Source organism: Delphinus delphis, chromosome 7 (genome assembly GCF_949987515.2).
Source record: "Delphinus delphis chromosome 7, mDelDel1.2, whole genome shotgun sequence".
Lineage (NCBI taxonomy): Eukaryota > Metazoa > Chordata > Mammalia > Artiodactyla > Delphinidae > Delphinus > Delphinus delphis.
The window spans coordinates 19,272,405-19,287,546 of record NC_082689.1 but is presented as its reverse complement, the minus strand read 5'-3'; the positions used below and the strand labels follow the sequence as shown (position 1 = coordinate 19,287,546).

General features: G+C 37.2%; 1 protein-coding gene across 6 annotated transcripts in view; it reads right to left on the bottom strand.

Annotated features, from left to right (window-relative positions):
- USP37 (ubiquitin specific peptidase 37) overlaps nucleotides 1-15,142 on the bottom strand; it is a 90,305-nt gene that overhangs the window by 36,126 nt on the left and 39,037 nt on the right. For all 6 annotated transcript variants that reach the window (XM_060016114.1, XM_060016115.1, XM_060016116.1 and 3 more), the window contains 3 exons: nucleotides 11,951-12,082; nucleotides 11,668-11,791; nucleotides 5,843-6,033 (listed from right to left, as the gene is read on the bottom strand). In XM_060016114.1, the coding sequence (XP_059872097.1) occupies nucleotides 5,843-6,033; nucleotides 11,668-11,791; nucleotides 11,951-12,082 (447 nt within the window). The remainder of the gene's footprint in view (nucleotides 1-5,842; nucleotides 6,034-11,667; nucleotides 11,792-11,950; nucleotides 12,083-15,142) is intronic.

Genomic DNA, 15,142 nt, shown 5'->3' with positions numbered 1-15,142 from the left:
TCATATTCAATTTACCTGGAAGCCAACTTATTTCTTTTACTTAGTTTTAGTTGACTGTTTTTCATTTTGTCTGCATTATCAGCATTTTTAGTAATATTCATTTTCCTGTCCCAGTTCTCTATTGCAACAGTTGAAGACTAGGGACTGTAAGAATACATCTGTTCTTCATTAAATAAACATTTATTGAGTGCCTCTCTCCTAGGCAGAATTCTAAGATGACCCTTGCCCTTCCTTGTATAATTCTATCCCCTTTGAGTGTGGGAGGACTGTGATTATGACGAGCTATCACTCCCATGATGATGTTACTTTACATGGCAAAAGGGATTTTGCAGATATAATTAATGTTATTAATCTTAACTGTAGAGTTCATCAAAAAGGAGATTATCTGAATGGTTGAGGCCTTATTACATGAACTCTTTAAATCTGGGTCTAGAGGTCTCAAACACAGGAAGTCACAGATTAGAAGTCAGAGACATGTACTGCTGGCCTGAAGAAAGCAAATAGCACTGTTGTGAACTTCCTATAGAGGCCACATGGCAAGAAACAATAGGCAACCTTTAGGAAATGAGTTGCCCCAGTCAACAGCTAACAAAAAAATGGGGACCTTAGTACTACAACTGAAAGGAACTAAATTCTGCTCACAACCTTAATGAGCTTAGAAGGGGACTCCAGCCAACACCTTGATTTCAGCTTTCTGATACCTGAGCAAAGAACTCAGCCATACCCTGCCTAGACTTCTGACCTACAGAACTGAGTTAAGTGGATGTTGTTTTAAGCTGCTAAGTTTGGGACAATTTGTTATGCATCACTGAATATGTCTCCTATATGCTGAAACTGTTCTTGGCACTGGGGTTGTAGCAGAGAACAAACCAAGACAAAAATATGTCCCCTCATGAAGCTTTCATTATACTCGAGAAGAGATACAATAAAAATACATACATAAGTAAAATATATAGTATGCTAGGTAAGTGTTAAAGAAGAAAAAGAAAGTATAGAAGAGGGAAGCAAAAGATGAGAGTAGATGGCTGGAATTTTAGATATGGTAGCAAGAAAATGCCTCACTGAGCAAGTGATTTTTACATAAAGATATGGAGAAGGGAGGGCACTAGCTATGTGATAATATGGGGAAAGAGAAACAGTAAGTGAAAAGGCTGTGAGGTACCAGGATCCTGGCATTTTTAAATTTTATTTATTTATTTGTTGTACGCGGGCCTCTCACTGTTGTGGCCTCTCCCATTGCGGAGCACAGGCTCCGGACGTGCAGGCTCAGCAGCCATGGCTCACGGGCCCAGCCGATCCACGGCATGTGGGATCTTCCTGGACCGGGGCACGAACCTGCATCCCCTGCATCGGCAGGCAGACTCTTAACCACTGCGCCACCAGGGAAGCGCTGACATTTTTTTAAAAAGCAAGAAGGACTTCCCTGGTGGCACAGCTGTTAAGAATCTGTCTGCCAGCACTATTTACAATAGCCAGGACATGGAAGGAACCTAAATGTCCATCGACGGAAGCACAGATAAAGAAGATGTGGCACATATATACAATGGAATATTACTCAGCCATAAAAAAGAAAGAAATAATGCCATTTGCAGCAACATGGATGCACCTAGAGACTGTCATATTGAGTGAAATAAGTCAGACAGAAAAAGACAAATATCATATGATATTGCTTATATGTGGAATCTGAAAAATATGGTACAAATGAAGCTATTTACAAAACAGAAATAGAGTCACATATGCAGAAAACAAACTTATGGTAACCAAGGGGGAAAAGTGGGGGGGATAAGTTGGAAGACTGGGATTTACATATACACACTACTATATAAAACAGATAACTAGTAAGAACCTACTATATAGCACAGGGAACTCTACTCAATACTCTGTAATGACCTATATGGGAATAGAATCAAAAGAGAGTGGATGTATGTATATGTATAACTGATACGCTTTGCTGTATGACAGAAACTAACAAAACACTGTATATCAACTATACTCTAATAAAAGTTAATTTAAAAAAGAAAAAAAGGAATCTGTCTGCCAATGCAGAGGACACGGGTTCGACCCCTGGTCTGGGAAGATCCCACATGCCATGAAGCAACTAAGCCCGTGTGCCACAACTACTGAGGCTGCGCTCTAGAGCCCACGAGCCACAACTACTGAAGCCCGTGTGCCTAGAGCCTGTACTCAACAAGAATCCACCACAATGAGAAGCCCCACACACCACAATGAAGAGTAGCCCCCACTCACCGCAACTAGAGAAAGCCCATGCGCAGCCACGAAGACCCAATGCAGCCATAAATAAATAAATAAACAAATAAATAAATAAAAACAAACAAATAAAGCAAGAAAGCTAGTTTGGTTCGAACAGAATGAGCAAGGGGAAAGAGTGATAAGAGATGAAGTAAGAGAGTTAACTGGGAGAGAGGGGTTGCTGAAAGGCAAATCTTATGGAGTTTTGTAGATCATGGCAAGAATTTCAGCTTTTATTTTAAGGGTTATGAGCAGAGGACCGACATGAACTAATGTCCATTTTAAATGGATCACTTTGGCTAATGTGTTTAAAATAGACTACAGAGAGACAAGGGCAGAAACACAGTGATCAGTCAGAAGGTATTGCAACAATCCAGTCAAGAGATGATGGTGGTTTGGACCACAGCGGTGTCAGTGGAGGTAGTAAAAAGAGGTCAGATTCTGGTTGTATTTTTAAGGAAAAGCTCAAAGGATTTGCTGACATATGGGATGTAGGGGTGCAAGAGAAAGAAAAGAAAAGTTAAGAAATACCACACTGCTGTACTGATAAACTCTAAGTACTGAACTGTCATTACTGAGATAGGGAAGACTGCAGAAGGAGGTTTTATGGGGGATTATTAAGTACTTAGTTTTAGATGTTTTAAGTTCTTTAAATGGAGAATTCATACAAATTCTTCATATTCAAGAATATATTACTAATATATTGAAATGGCTTATAATCATCGAAAACCAGTCAATCTAAACTATAACAGTTTAAAAAAATTAAGTACATTTGGCAAACAGGTCAAACTAACTTACAGCCAGATGGGACAGAGGCTAAACATGGAAAATTACAATTCAGGGATAAGGCGTACAGAATCTTCCTTCAGCCAGAAACTATTTTATCTTTAAGGAGTTGTCTTAAAGAAAATGACTAATAAAGCAACTAAGGCAAGGCCTTCGAGGAGGTAGTTGTACTGCTGCTGCAGCCCCGGAGAACCTTGTTACCTCCTGGACTTGCCAACTATTGGGTCACTGTTCAGTCTGGATGCCTGGCATTCAGCTTCATGCTTACACACTGTGAGCCAGGTCACTTCATGCACTGGTACACACACCTCAACTGCACACCCAATATTTGGGTGCTGCATAACTGGAATGGCTGACTGATGCTGTTGGCTCAGTGAAGCAGGCATCACTTTGACATAGTTTTCTTTCTTCCTGTGATGCCTGTGGCCATTTCTACCACAGGCAACAGAAATTTTCCTATCAAAAGAAACTTAGTTGACACCCCACAGTTAAATGAAATATTAACAGTGACAAACTGCTTCTCTCTCTGACTTGAACAAATTTTGTTTGGAAAGTGCATTAGAAGAAACGGAGGGATGGCTATCATACTGTGGGCTCTCTAGCTTTTGCAAGACAATGAACTGTATTTCTAAGACCCAGACCTTTTCTTTAAAAAATAATTTATCGGGCTTCCCTGGTGGCGCAGTGGTTGAGAGTCCACCTGCCGATGCAGGGGATGCGGGTTCGTGCTGCGGTCCGGGAAGATCCCACATGCCATGGAGCGGCTGGGCCTGTGAGCCATGGCCGCTGAGCCTGCACGTCTGGAGCCTGTGCTCCGCAACGGGAGAGACCACAACAGTGAGAGGCCCGCGTACCGCAAAAAAAAAAAAAAAAAATTTATCTACTAGGGGGAAAAAAAACACTGAAGAAACCATGAAGATAAAAAATGTCACAGACTAATGATGCAAAACTACTGTCCTGTAGTGTCCATGTGAATGTTCAAAATTCTAGTAAAAAATACTAGAGTGTTATAGCTGGAAGAGACCTCAGTGAACACTATCATTTTGAGCAGCCTAAGAAAAATAAATAAAGGGGACTTCCCTGGTGGTGCAGTGGTTAAGAATCTGCCTGCCATGCAGGTGACATGGGTTCGATCCCTGGTCCGGGAAGATCCTACATGCCAGGGGCAACTAAGTCCGTGTGCCACAACTACTCAGCCTGTGCTCTAGAGCCCACGAGCCACAACTACTGAGCCCATGTGCCACAACTACTGAAGCCAGCGCACCTAGAGCCCAAGCTCTGCAACAAGAGAAGCCACTGCAATGAGAAGCCCGCACAGTGCAAGAAGAGTAGCTCCTGCTCACTGCAACTAGAGAAAGCCCGCGCACAGCAATGAAGACCCAATGCAGCCAAAAAATAAATAAAAATTAAAGAAAAAAGAAAAATAAATAAATATGAAAGACAGAGAATGAAGAGCCATCATATGGCTGTTGAGTATTCCTAAAGAAAATTCCAGAACAAATGGAAGAGAAGCAGTGTGTAGAGAATAGTTTTTCTGAGCTGAAAAAATCCCAAATCTTCAGATGAAAAAGCCCCATCATGTTAAATGCAAAATGCATGAAAAAGGGTCAATACCTAGATGTAAATTAGTGAAACTCTGAATTTCAAAAATTAAGAATATCACAGATTTTCAGGAAGGAAAAGATTATCAACAAAATCAGACTTCTTCTAAGTGTCAGAGTAACAGGATATGATGGGACAGTATATGTAGTATGTTGAGGGGGAAGGCTGTGTCTCACTTAATAATTCTGTATTAAGTCATGTGTGAAAGCCACAGAATTAATTCTCATTTATATGTGGACTCTGAAGAATTCCACTCTCTGAAAAAAAATGTATTCAGAGATGTACTACTGATAACTGGAAGATTAATCAAAATAGAACCTTTTAATGTCAAGTACCTGGTAGAGAGTTCTGATAATGAGTATGGAAATTAATTAAATGTAGAAGGTATGTCTCAATAGTTAATGTAAACATGGTTAAAAAGCATTGCAAAAATTAAAAATAATTCACATTTTAATGTATCTTGTAAAAAAAAAAAACAACCCATTTTTTATAAAAACAATTTGGTTCAACAAAATAAGCGACTAATAGGAGGGAGTTTTTTCAGGGAAAAAAAGATGAGGGCTTCCCTGGTGGTGGAGTAGTTAAGAATTTGCCTGCCAATGCTGGGGACATGGGTTCGAGCCCTGACCCGGGAAGATCCCACACACTGCAGAGCAACTAAGCCCATGCGCCACAACTACTGAGCCTGAGCTCTAGAGCCTGCGAGCCACAACTACTGAATTCCGCACGCCTAGAGCCCATGCTCCGCAACAAGAGAAGCCACCGCAGTGAGAAACCTGTGCACCACGATGAAGAGCAGTCTCTGCTCGCCGCAACTAGAGAAAGCCTGCGAGCAGCAACAAAGATCCAACTCAACCAAAAATTAATAAATTAATTAATAATAATAAAAAAAAGATGAACAAGTATTCTCGAAGAGCTTGATTTTCCACACAGTGATTAAAAGGAAAAAAACCACACACATAGTAACACACACTCAAAAGGCAGAGCAAAATTAACCATTTAGTCAGCACTAAAGCATTTGACAAACTAAGTTCACTTTAGTTCTCACCCCACCAAGCATTCTTATAGATGATAAAGACACTGAACAAAGATATTTATACTCATGACACAGGAATGAAGATAAGAATTAAAACCTTCTAGAAGAGTTTTAGTCACTTGCTGTAAAGAATTAAAAGGGAAAAGAGTTCTCTGAGAGACTACTTACGCTTTACAGATGATGGAGTGCTGAACTTCAAACTCCAAATTACTAATAACAGGGCAAGTGTATACTCTAGTAGCTGAAATATCTGGTGAATTTTCTTCTCCAGGAACAGGTTCAGTCTTCCAGGTTTTATTTAATTTTTCCATATCCTCTTTCAGCTGGTCTAAGCACTGACTTAAAAATTCATGAGCGTCCTAAGAAGGCATAATATCCTTAATAAATTCAAAACATTTCTTGTCAAAACAATAGCTTATTAACACTGTGATCTATACGAGTAAAGCACTTGCAAGTCAAAAACACGTGTGGAAAAAGGCCAGATTTACTCTAATGATTTTGCGGTACATATTTTGTGGAAACAAAACAAAACGACAAACGACATATTTTATATTCCTAAGTTAGATTAGCATAACTAATAAATGAATCACTCCTTCATTTGTTTTTTAAAAATAGAGTGATTTTTCTAAAATAGCCTTTGTAGCTAAAATAGTCCAAGGTCCTACAGTGGCAAACCACATCTATATTACTAATATATGATAAAATACACAGAAGGGTCATACTGAACCTTACCAGAAGTCCTCAGGTTTTCCAACCTGTGATGAACACACATACACAAATCTCATTTTAAAATAAAACTGGGTAACACGCTAAAATCATTTCAATTTTCCCTATCTCTAAGGTGTTTAAAATCAATTAGACCAGCCTCTTAGATAGCTTCATCCACCAGAGAACAGACAGCAGAAGCAAGAAGAACTACAATCCTGCAGCCTGTGGAACAAAAACCACATTCACAGAAACATAGACAAGATGAAAAGGCAGAGGGCTATGTACCAGATGAAAGAACAAGATAAAACACCAGAAAAACAACTAAATGAAGTGGAGATAGGCAACCTTCCAGAAAAAGAATTCAGAATAATGACAGTGAAGATGATCCAGGACCTCAGAAAAAGAATGGAGGCAAAGATTGAGAAGATGCAAGAAATGTTTAACAAAGATCTAGAAGAATTAAAGAACAAACAAACAGATGAACAATACAATAAGTGAAATGAAAAATACCCTAGAAGGGATCAATAGCAGAATAACTGAGGCAGAAGAATGGATAAGTGACCTGGAAGACAGAATGGTAGAATTCACTGCTGCAGAACAGAATCAAGAAAACAGAATGATAAGAAATGAAGACAGCCTAAGAGACCTCTGGGACAACATTAAACGCAACAACATTCACATTATAGGGGTCCAAGAAGGAGAAGAGATAGAGAAAGGATATGAGAAAATATTTGAAGAGATTATAGTCAAAAACTTCCCTAACATGGGAAAGGAAATAGCCACCCAAGTCCAGGAAGTGTAGACAGTCCCATACAGGATAAACCCAAGGAGAAACACACCGAGACACATAGTACTCAAGTTGGCAAAAATTTAAGACAAAAATTACTGAGAGCAGCAAGGGAAAAATGACAAATAACATACAAGGGAACTCCCATAAGGTTAACAGTTGATTTCTCAGCAGAAACTCTACAAGCCAGAAGGCAGTGGCATGATATACTTAAAGTGTTGAAAGGGAAGAACAACAACCAAGATTACTCTACCCAGCAAGGATCTCATTCAGATTTGATGGAGAAATCAAAAGCTTTACAGACAAGCAAATGCTAAGAGAATTCAGCACCACCAAACGAGCTCTACAACAAATGCTAAAGGAACTTCTCTAAGTGGGAAATACAAGAGAGGAAAAGGACCTACAAAAACAAACCCAAAACAATTAAGAAAATGGTAATAGGAACACACATATCGATAATTACCTTAAACGTGAATGGATTAAATGCTCCAACCAAAAGACACAGGCTTACTGAATGGATACAAAAACAAGACGCACATATATGCTGTCTACACGAGACCCACTTCAGACCTAGGGACACATACAGACTGAAAGTGAGGGGGTGGAAAAAGATATTCCATGCAAATGGAAATCAAAAGAAAGCTGGAGTAGCAATACTCATATCAGATAAAATAGACTTTAAAATAAATGTTACAAGAGACAAGGAAGGACACTACGTAATGATCAAGGGATCAATCCAAGAAGAAGATATAACAATTAAAAATATATATGCACCCAACATAGGAGCACCTCAATACATAAGGCAACTGCTAACAGCTATAAAAGAGGAAATCAACAGTAACACAATAATAGTGGGGGAGTTTTAACACCTCACTTACACCAATGGACAGATCATCCAAACAGAAAATTAATAAGGGCCACAAGCTTTAAATGACACAATAGACCAGATAGATTTAATTCATATTTATAGGACATTCCATCAAAAACAGCAGATTACACTTTCTTCTCAAGTGTGCATGGAACATTCCCCAGGATAGATCACATCTTGGGTCACAAATCAAGCCTCAGTAAATTTAAGAAAACTGAAATCATATCAAGCATCTTTTCTGACCACAACGCTATGAGATTAGAAATCAATTACAGGGAAAAAAACGTAAAAAACACAAACACATGGAGATTAAACAATACATTACTAAATAACCAAGAGATCACTGAAAAAATCAAAGAGGAAATCAAAAAATACCTAGAGACAAATGACAATGAAAACACGACGATCCAAAACCTATGGGATGTGGCAAAAGCAGTTCTAAGAGGGAAGTTTATAGCTATACAAGCCTACCTCAAGAAACAAGAAAAATCTCAAATAAACAATCTAACCTTACACCTAAAGGAACTAGAGAAAGAAGAGCAAACAAAACCCAAAGTTAGCAGAAGGAAAGAAATCATAAAGATCAGAGCAGAAATAAATGAAATAGAAACAAAGAAAACAATAGCAAAGATCAATAAAACTAAAAGCTGGTTCTTTGAGAAGATAAACAAAATTGATAAACCATTAGCCAGACACATCAAGAAAAAGAGGGAGAGGACTCAAATCAATAAAATTAGAAATGAAAAAGGAGAAGTTACAACAGACACCGCAGAAATACAAAGCATCCTAAGAGACTACTACAAGCAACTCTATGCCAATAAAATGGACAACCTGGAAGAAATGGACGAATTCTTAGAAAGGTATAACCTTCCAAGACTGAACCAGGAAGAAATAGAAAATATGAACAGACCAATCACAAGTAATGAAATTGAAACTGTGATTAAAAATCTTCCAACAAATAAAAGTCCAGGACCAGATGGCTTCACAGGTGAATTCTATCAAACATTTAGAGAAGAGCTAACACCCATCCTTCTCAAACTCTTCCAAAATATTGCAGAGGAAGTAACACTCCCAAACTCATTCTATGAGCCCACCATCACCCTGATACCAAAACCAGACAAAGATACTCCAAAAAAGAAAATTGCAGACCAGTATCACTGATGAACATAGATGCAAAAATTCTCAACAAAATACTAGCAAACAGAAGCCAACAGCACATTAAAAGGATTATATACCATGATCAAATGGGATTTATCCCAGGGATGCAAGGATTCTTCAATATACGCAAATCAATCAATGTGATACACCATATTAACAAACTGAAGAAGAAAAACCATATGATCATCTCAATAGATGCAGAAAAGCTTTTGACAAAATTTAACACCCATTTATGATAAAAACTCTCCAGAAAGTGGGCATAGAGGGAAACTACCTCAACATAATAAAGGCCATATATGACAAACCCATACCAAACATCATTCTCAATGGTGAAAAACTGAAAGCGTTTCCTCTAAGATCAGGAACAACAGAAGGATGTCCACTCTCACCACTATTATTCAACATAGTTTTGGAAGTCCTAGCCATGGCAATCAGAGAAGAAAAAGAAATAAAAGGAATACAAATTGGAAAAGGAGAAGTAAAACTGTCACTCTTTGCAGATGACATGATACTAGACATAGGGAATCCTAAAGATGCCACCAGAAAACTACTAGAGCTAATCAGTGAATTTGGGAAAGCTGCAGGATACAAAATTAATGCACAGAAATCTCTTTCATTCCTATACACTAATGATGAAAAATCTGAAAGAGAAATTAAGGAAACACTCTCATTTACCATTGCAACAAAAAGAATAAAATACCTAGGAATAAACCTACCTAGGGAGACAAAAGACCTGTATGTAGAAAACTATAAGACACTGATGAAAGAAATTAAAGTTGATACCAACAGATGGAGAGACATACCATGTTCTTAGGTCAGAAGAATCAATATTGTGAAAATGACTATACTACCCAAAGCCATCTACAGATTCAATGCAATCCCTATCAAATTACCAATGGCATTTTTTACGGAGCTAGAACAAAAAATTTAAAATGTGTATGGAGACAGAAAAGACCCCAAATAGCCAAAGCAGTCTTGAGGGAAAAAAACGGAGCTGGAGGAATCAGACTCCCTGACTTCAGACTATACTACAAAGCTACAGTAATCAAGACAATATAGTACTGGCACAAAAATAGAAATATAGATCAGTGGAACAAGATAGAAAGCCCAGAGATAAACCCACACACCTATGGTCAACTAATCTATGACAAAGGAGGCAAGGATATACAATGGAGAAAAGACAGTCTCTTCAATAAATGGTGCTGGGAAAACTGGACAGCTACATGTAAAAGAATGAAATTAGAACACTCCCTAACACCATACACAAAAGTAAACTCAAAATGGATTAGAGACCTAAATGTTAAGACCAGACACTATAAAACTCTTAGAGGAAAACATAGGAAGAACACTCTTTGCCATAAATCACAGCAACATCTTTTTTGATCCACCTCCTAGAGTAATGGAAATAAAAACAAAAATAAACAAATGGGACCTAATGAAACGTCAAAGCTTTTGCACAGCAAAGGAAACTGTAAACAAGACGAAAAGACAACCCTCAGAATGGGAGAAAATATTTGCCAACGAATCAACGGACAAAGGATTAACCTCCAAAATATATAAACAGCTCATGCAGCTCAATATTAAAAAAACAAACAACCCAATCCAAAAATGGGCAGAAGACCTAAATAGACATTTCTCCAAAGAAGACATAAAGATGGCCAGGAAGCATATGAAAAGCTGCTCAACATCCCTAATTATTAGAGAAATGCAAATCAAAACTACAATGAGGTACCACCTCACACCAGTTAGAATGGGCAGCATCAGAAAATCTACAAACAACAAATGCTGGAGAGGGTGTGGAGAAAAGGTAACCCTCTTGCACTGTTGGTGGGAATGTAAATTGATACAGCCACTATGGAGAACAGTATGGACGTTCCTCAAAAAACTAAAATTAGAATTACCATATGACCCAGCAATCCCACCACTGGGCATATACCCAGAGAAAACCATAATTGAAAAAGACACAAGCACCCCAATGTTCATCACAGCACTATTTACAATAGCCAGGTAATGGAAGCAACCTAAATGCCCTTCGACAGACAAATGGATAAAGAAGATGTGGTACATATATACAATGGAATATTACTCAGCCATAAAAAGGAATGAAATTGGGTCATTTGTAGAGATGTGGATGGACCTACAGACTGTCACACAGAGTGAAGTCAGAAAGAGAAAAACAAATATCGTATGTTAACGCATATATGTGGAACCTAGAAAAATGGTACAAATGAACCAGTTTACAGGGCAGAAATTGAGACACAGATGTAGAGAACAAACGTATGGACACCAAGGAGGGAAAGTGGCAGGGGGTGGTGGTGTGCTGAAATGGGAGATTGGGATTGATATGTATACACTGATGTATACAAAATGGATGACTAATAAGAACCTGCTGTATAAAAAAATAAATAAAATCCAAAAATAAAAAAAAAAAGAAATGGAAAAAATTTAAAAATAAAAACAATTAGTACTCACATTCTGCATATAACCAGAGAATCTCTCTGCTGTAGCTGAAATGGCATTTTTAACCTTCTTGAGTAAATCTTTTTTCGTCTCTGAATTACAGATATCTTTTTTAACAAGCAAGTGTGCAAAGCGCCTGGTAAAAGAGACAAGTTTAGCAGGTTTTACAAAACACTGGATGGTATTATATTTTAAGGACTGCTAACAATGGCACATAAAATTTTAAGTGTCTAATACTCCATTATTCTATAATAAATAAGGTAAAAATGTTACTCAGTAAGTACATAACAGTTACCTGATGAGTGCGTTGAGTGGAATTTTCTTCCATGGGATACCTTGCTTGAGCAAGTCATTTGCAAATGATTGGAGTGAAAACAGAGACTGTAAAATAGCATTCATATAGCAGGTATTTCCCAAATTGGAGAAGCTGAAAATGAAAGAAATAGTACTTTTGAAGACAACAGTAGTTCCTGAAGTATGTTCATCTGAGCAGGGGTTCTCCACTGTAGCATGCATCAGAATCACCTGGAGGGTTTGTTAAAATACATATTGCTGGGCCCCAACTCCAGAGTTTCTGATTCTGTAGGTCTGGACAGGGAAGGTGCAAAAAATGTGCACTTCTAACAGGATCCCAGTTGATACTGATGCAGTATAACATTAATATAACTTAGTTTCATCTCAAGGAAAATTACACATTTTCAAATGAATGCTAAAAAGGACTGGGGACTTACCCAGAATATATATATGCTTAATGGGTACCGCCAAACATTATTCCAAAGTACATATTTAAAAAAAACTTTTGCTTGGAAATATTCTCAAACTTTCAGAAAAGTTGCACAGAATAATATTCTTTACCTAGATTCACCAATTGTTAACCCTTTTGTACTCTGTGCTTTATCATTTAACACCTCTCTCTATATATTTTTTCCTGAACCATCTGAGAACAGGCTGCATAGATCATACCCATTTAGTTCTAAATACTTCAGGGTTTATTTCAAAAGAACGAGAACATTCTCTTATATAACCAGAGTACAGTTACAAGCATTATAAAATTTAGTGCTAACATAATACTCTTATCTAATATACCTTCTTTAATCCAATTTTGTCAATTGACCCCATGTTTCTTCACAGCATTTTTTTCTCCCTAAGCACAAGATTCAGTCCAGGATAACATAATGCATTTAGTTTTCATGTCTCTTTAGTTTTCTTCAATCTGGAATAATTCTTACATTTGGACTCAACTCTGTCATGTTGTTATAATTTTACTTATCTATTTGGTGTGTTTTAGAAATATTTCTTTTGGTTTTAAGAAAGGCTTTTTTAAAAGTGGTTATATCTGTATTTGTACTTTTTTATAGTGCTCAGAACCCTTGTTTTTTAAGTTTTTTTTTTTACTATCTAGTCTGTCCATTTTAAATAGTACTCTTCCCTGTAACCAGTGCTGCAAACAACCAAGATCCAGACCTATATTCAATATTTAGAAACTTAGTATTTGAATTTCTCTTTCTGAGAGTGATTTTTTTCTGTGCTTCATCTAAGTCTTTTACTCCTATATATTCTTTTTTCATGAAATCTCTTAAGCCTCTTGTCCCTGGCTCTCAGCACCCACAGGCTTAAAGCAGTGGGAAACAGGAACACTGCTAGAATCTGCTTTGCTTCTCTACCTAGAAAGTAGTTTAAAGGTGATGGTATTCTTTGTTTCCTAGAATGCTAAAGGTTATATGTGTTTTTCTTTGAACTCCTCATACTTTTTATGTTTTGTGGGGGATTTGTGAGGAATACTGGAATTACGTAGCCTCCATTATCCTCTAGACTTGGCAGTTTTCTACTCGGTATTTTTGTTTATTTATTTGTTTTTTAAGGAGTCCTTAGTCCTGGGTATTTAGCTTACTTGAAATACTGCACTCAAATTCCTGCAAGAAGTCTGAAAAAAGGAAAGTTGGGTACAGGTAGTATACAGAAATTAAAGAAACACTGGAGGTAGAGAGGGAGCCTGGAGCACCAAGGGTAACTCAAGGATATCAAAGGACTCAGAAGGATATGAATGACAGAGACCAAAAGTACGCTATAAAATACATAGGAGGAGGCACTAAGAAGATGGGCCAAGTAAGATCAAAGTAGATAGAAATAAGATATGGATGAAAAATGTTCACAAAATAGGACAGACTAATATAAAAACGTTGTCTGGTAAGGAAGCAGCAAGATAATAATTTGAGGCAGAACAATTAGAATGAAGAAGAAAGGAAATTAAGAATTAAACTGGATGGTAAACATTTTAGAAGACAAAGCAAAAAAGAAGAGGCTCAGAGAAGAACAGTAAGTACAGAAGAAAGTGAAATGTTTTCACTACAAGTTTTATGTTTTTTTCTGCTAAAATATGAGGCAAATAAACTACTATGGATAAACCAAACTGGCAGACACCAGTCACTCAAGTAAAAAGGTAATCCGAAAGCTGGGGAAAAACAGTAATCTGAGTGAGATTAAAAACAAAAAAGCTGGTAGGTTTTGGGAAAGCAATGTGGTAAGAGTAATCAAAAATTTCAAAGTGCCTCTCGTAGTCTTAACAATTCTATTTCCAAGAATTTTTCCTATAGAAAAGTTCTAACAAATATTAAAAACACATGTGTATATAAATGTTTGTTTTAGCCTGGATTATAATTGGAAAAAAGGGGAATCTAAATGCACACTAACATGGTTAAAGGTTATGTACTAGCATAAGAGGATGCCCATAATTAATGTGGGGTAGAAAGAAATCAGGGAACAGAGAAGTAATATAGCATAGTGATTAAGAATGCAAGTGAACATGGTGATCATTTTGAAATGTACAGAAATATTGAATCACTATGTTGTGCATCAGTACTAACATAGTGTTGTAGGTCACTTATACTTCAAAAATAAATAAATAAACAAACAAACTCACAGAAAAGATCAGATCAGTGGTTACTGGATGTGGGGAGTAGGGGAAGGGGGACCTGGATGAATATGGTGAAAAGGTACAAACTTCCAGTTATCAGATAAATAATTACTAGGAATATAATGTACAACATGATTAATATAATTAACATTGCTATATGTTATATAGGAGAGTTGTTAAGAGAGTAAATCCTAAGCGTTCTCAAGGATTCTTGAGAAAGGAAAAAACATTTTTTCTAGGGAACTCTCCTACACTGTTGGTGGGAATGTAAATTGGTGCAGCCACTGTGAAAAACAGTATGGAGGTTCCTCAGAAAAGTAAAAATAGAATTACCATATGATCCAGCAATCCCAATCCTGGGCATATATCCAGACAAAACTATAATTCAAAAAGATACATAAACCCCTATGTTCATAGCAGCACTATTCACAACAGGCAAGACATGGAAACAACCTAAAATGTCCATCGACAGATAAATGGATAAAGAAGATGTGGTATATATACACAATGGAATATTACTCGGCCATAAAAAAGAATGAAATAATGCCATATGCAGCAACATGGATGCAACTA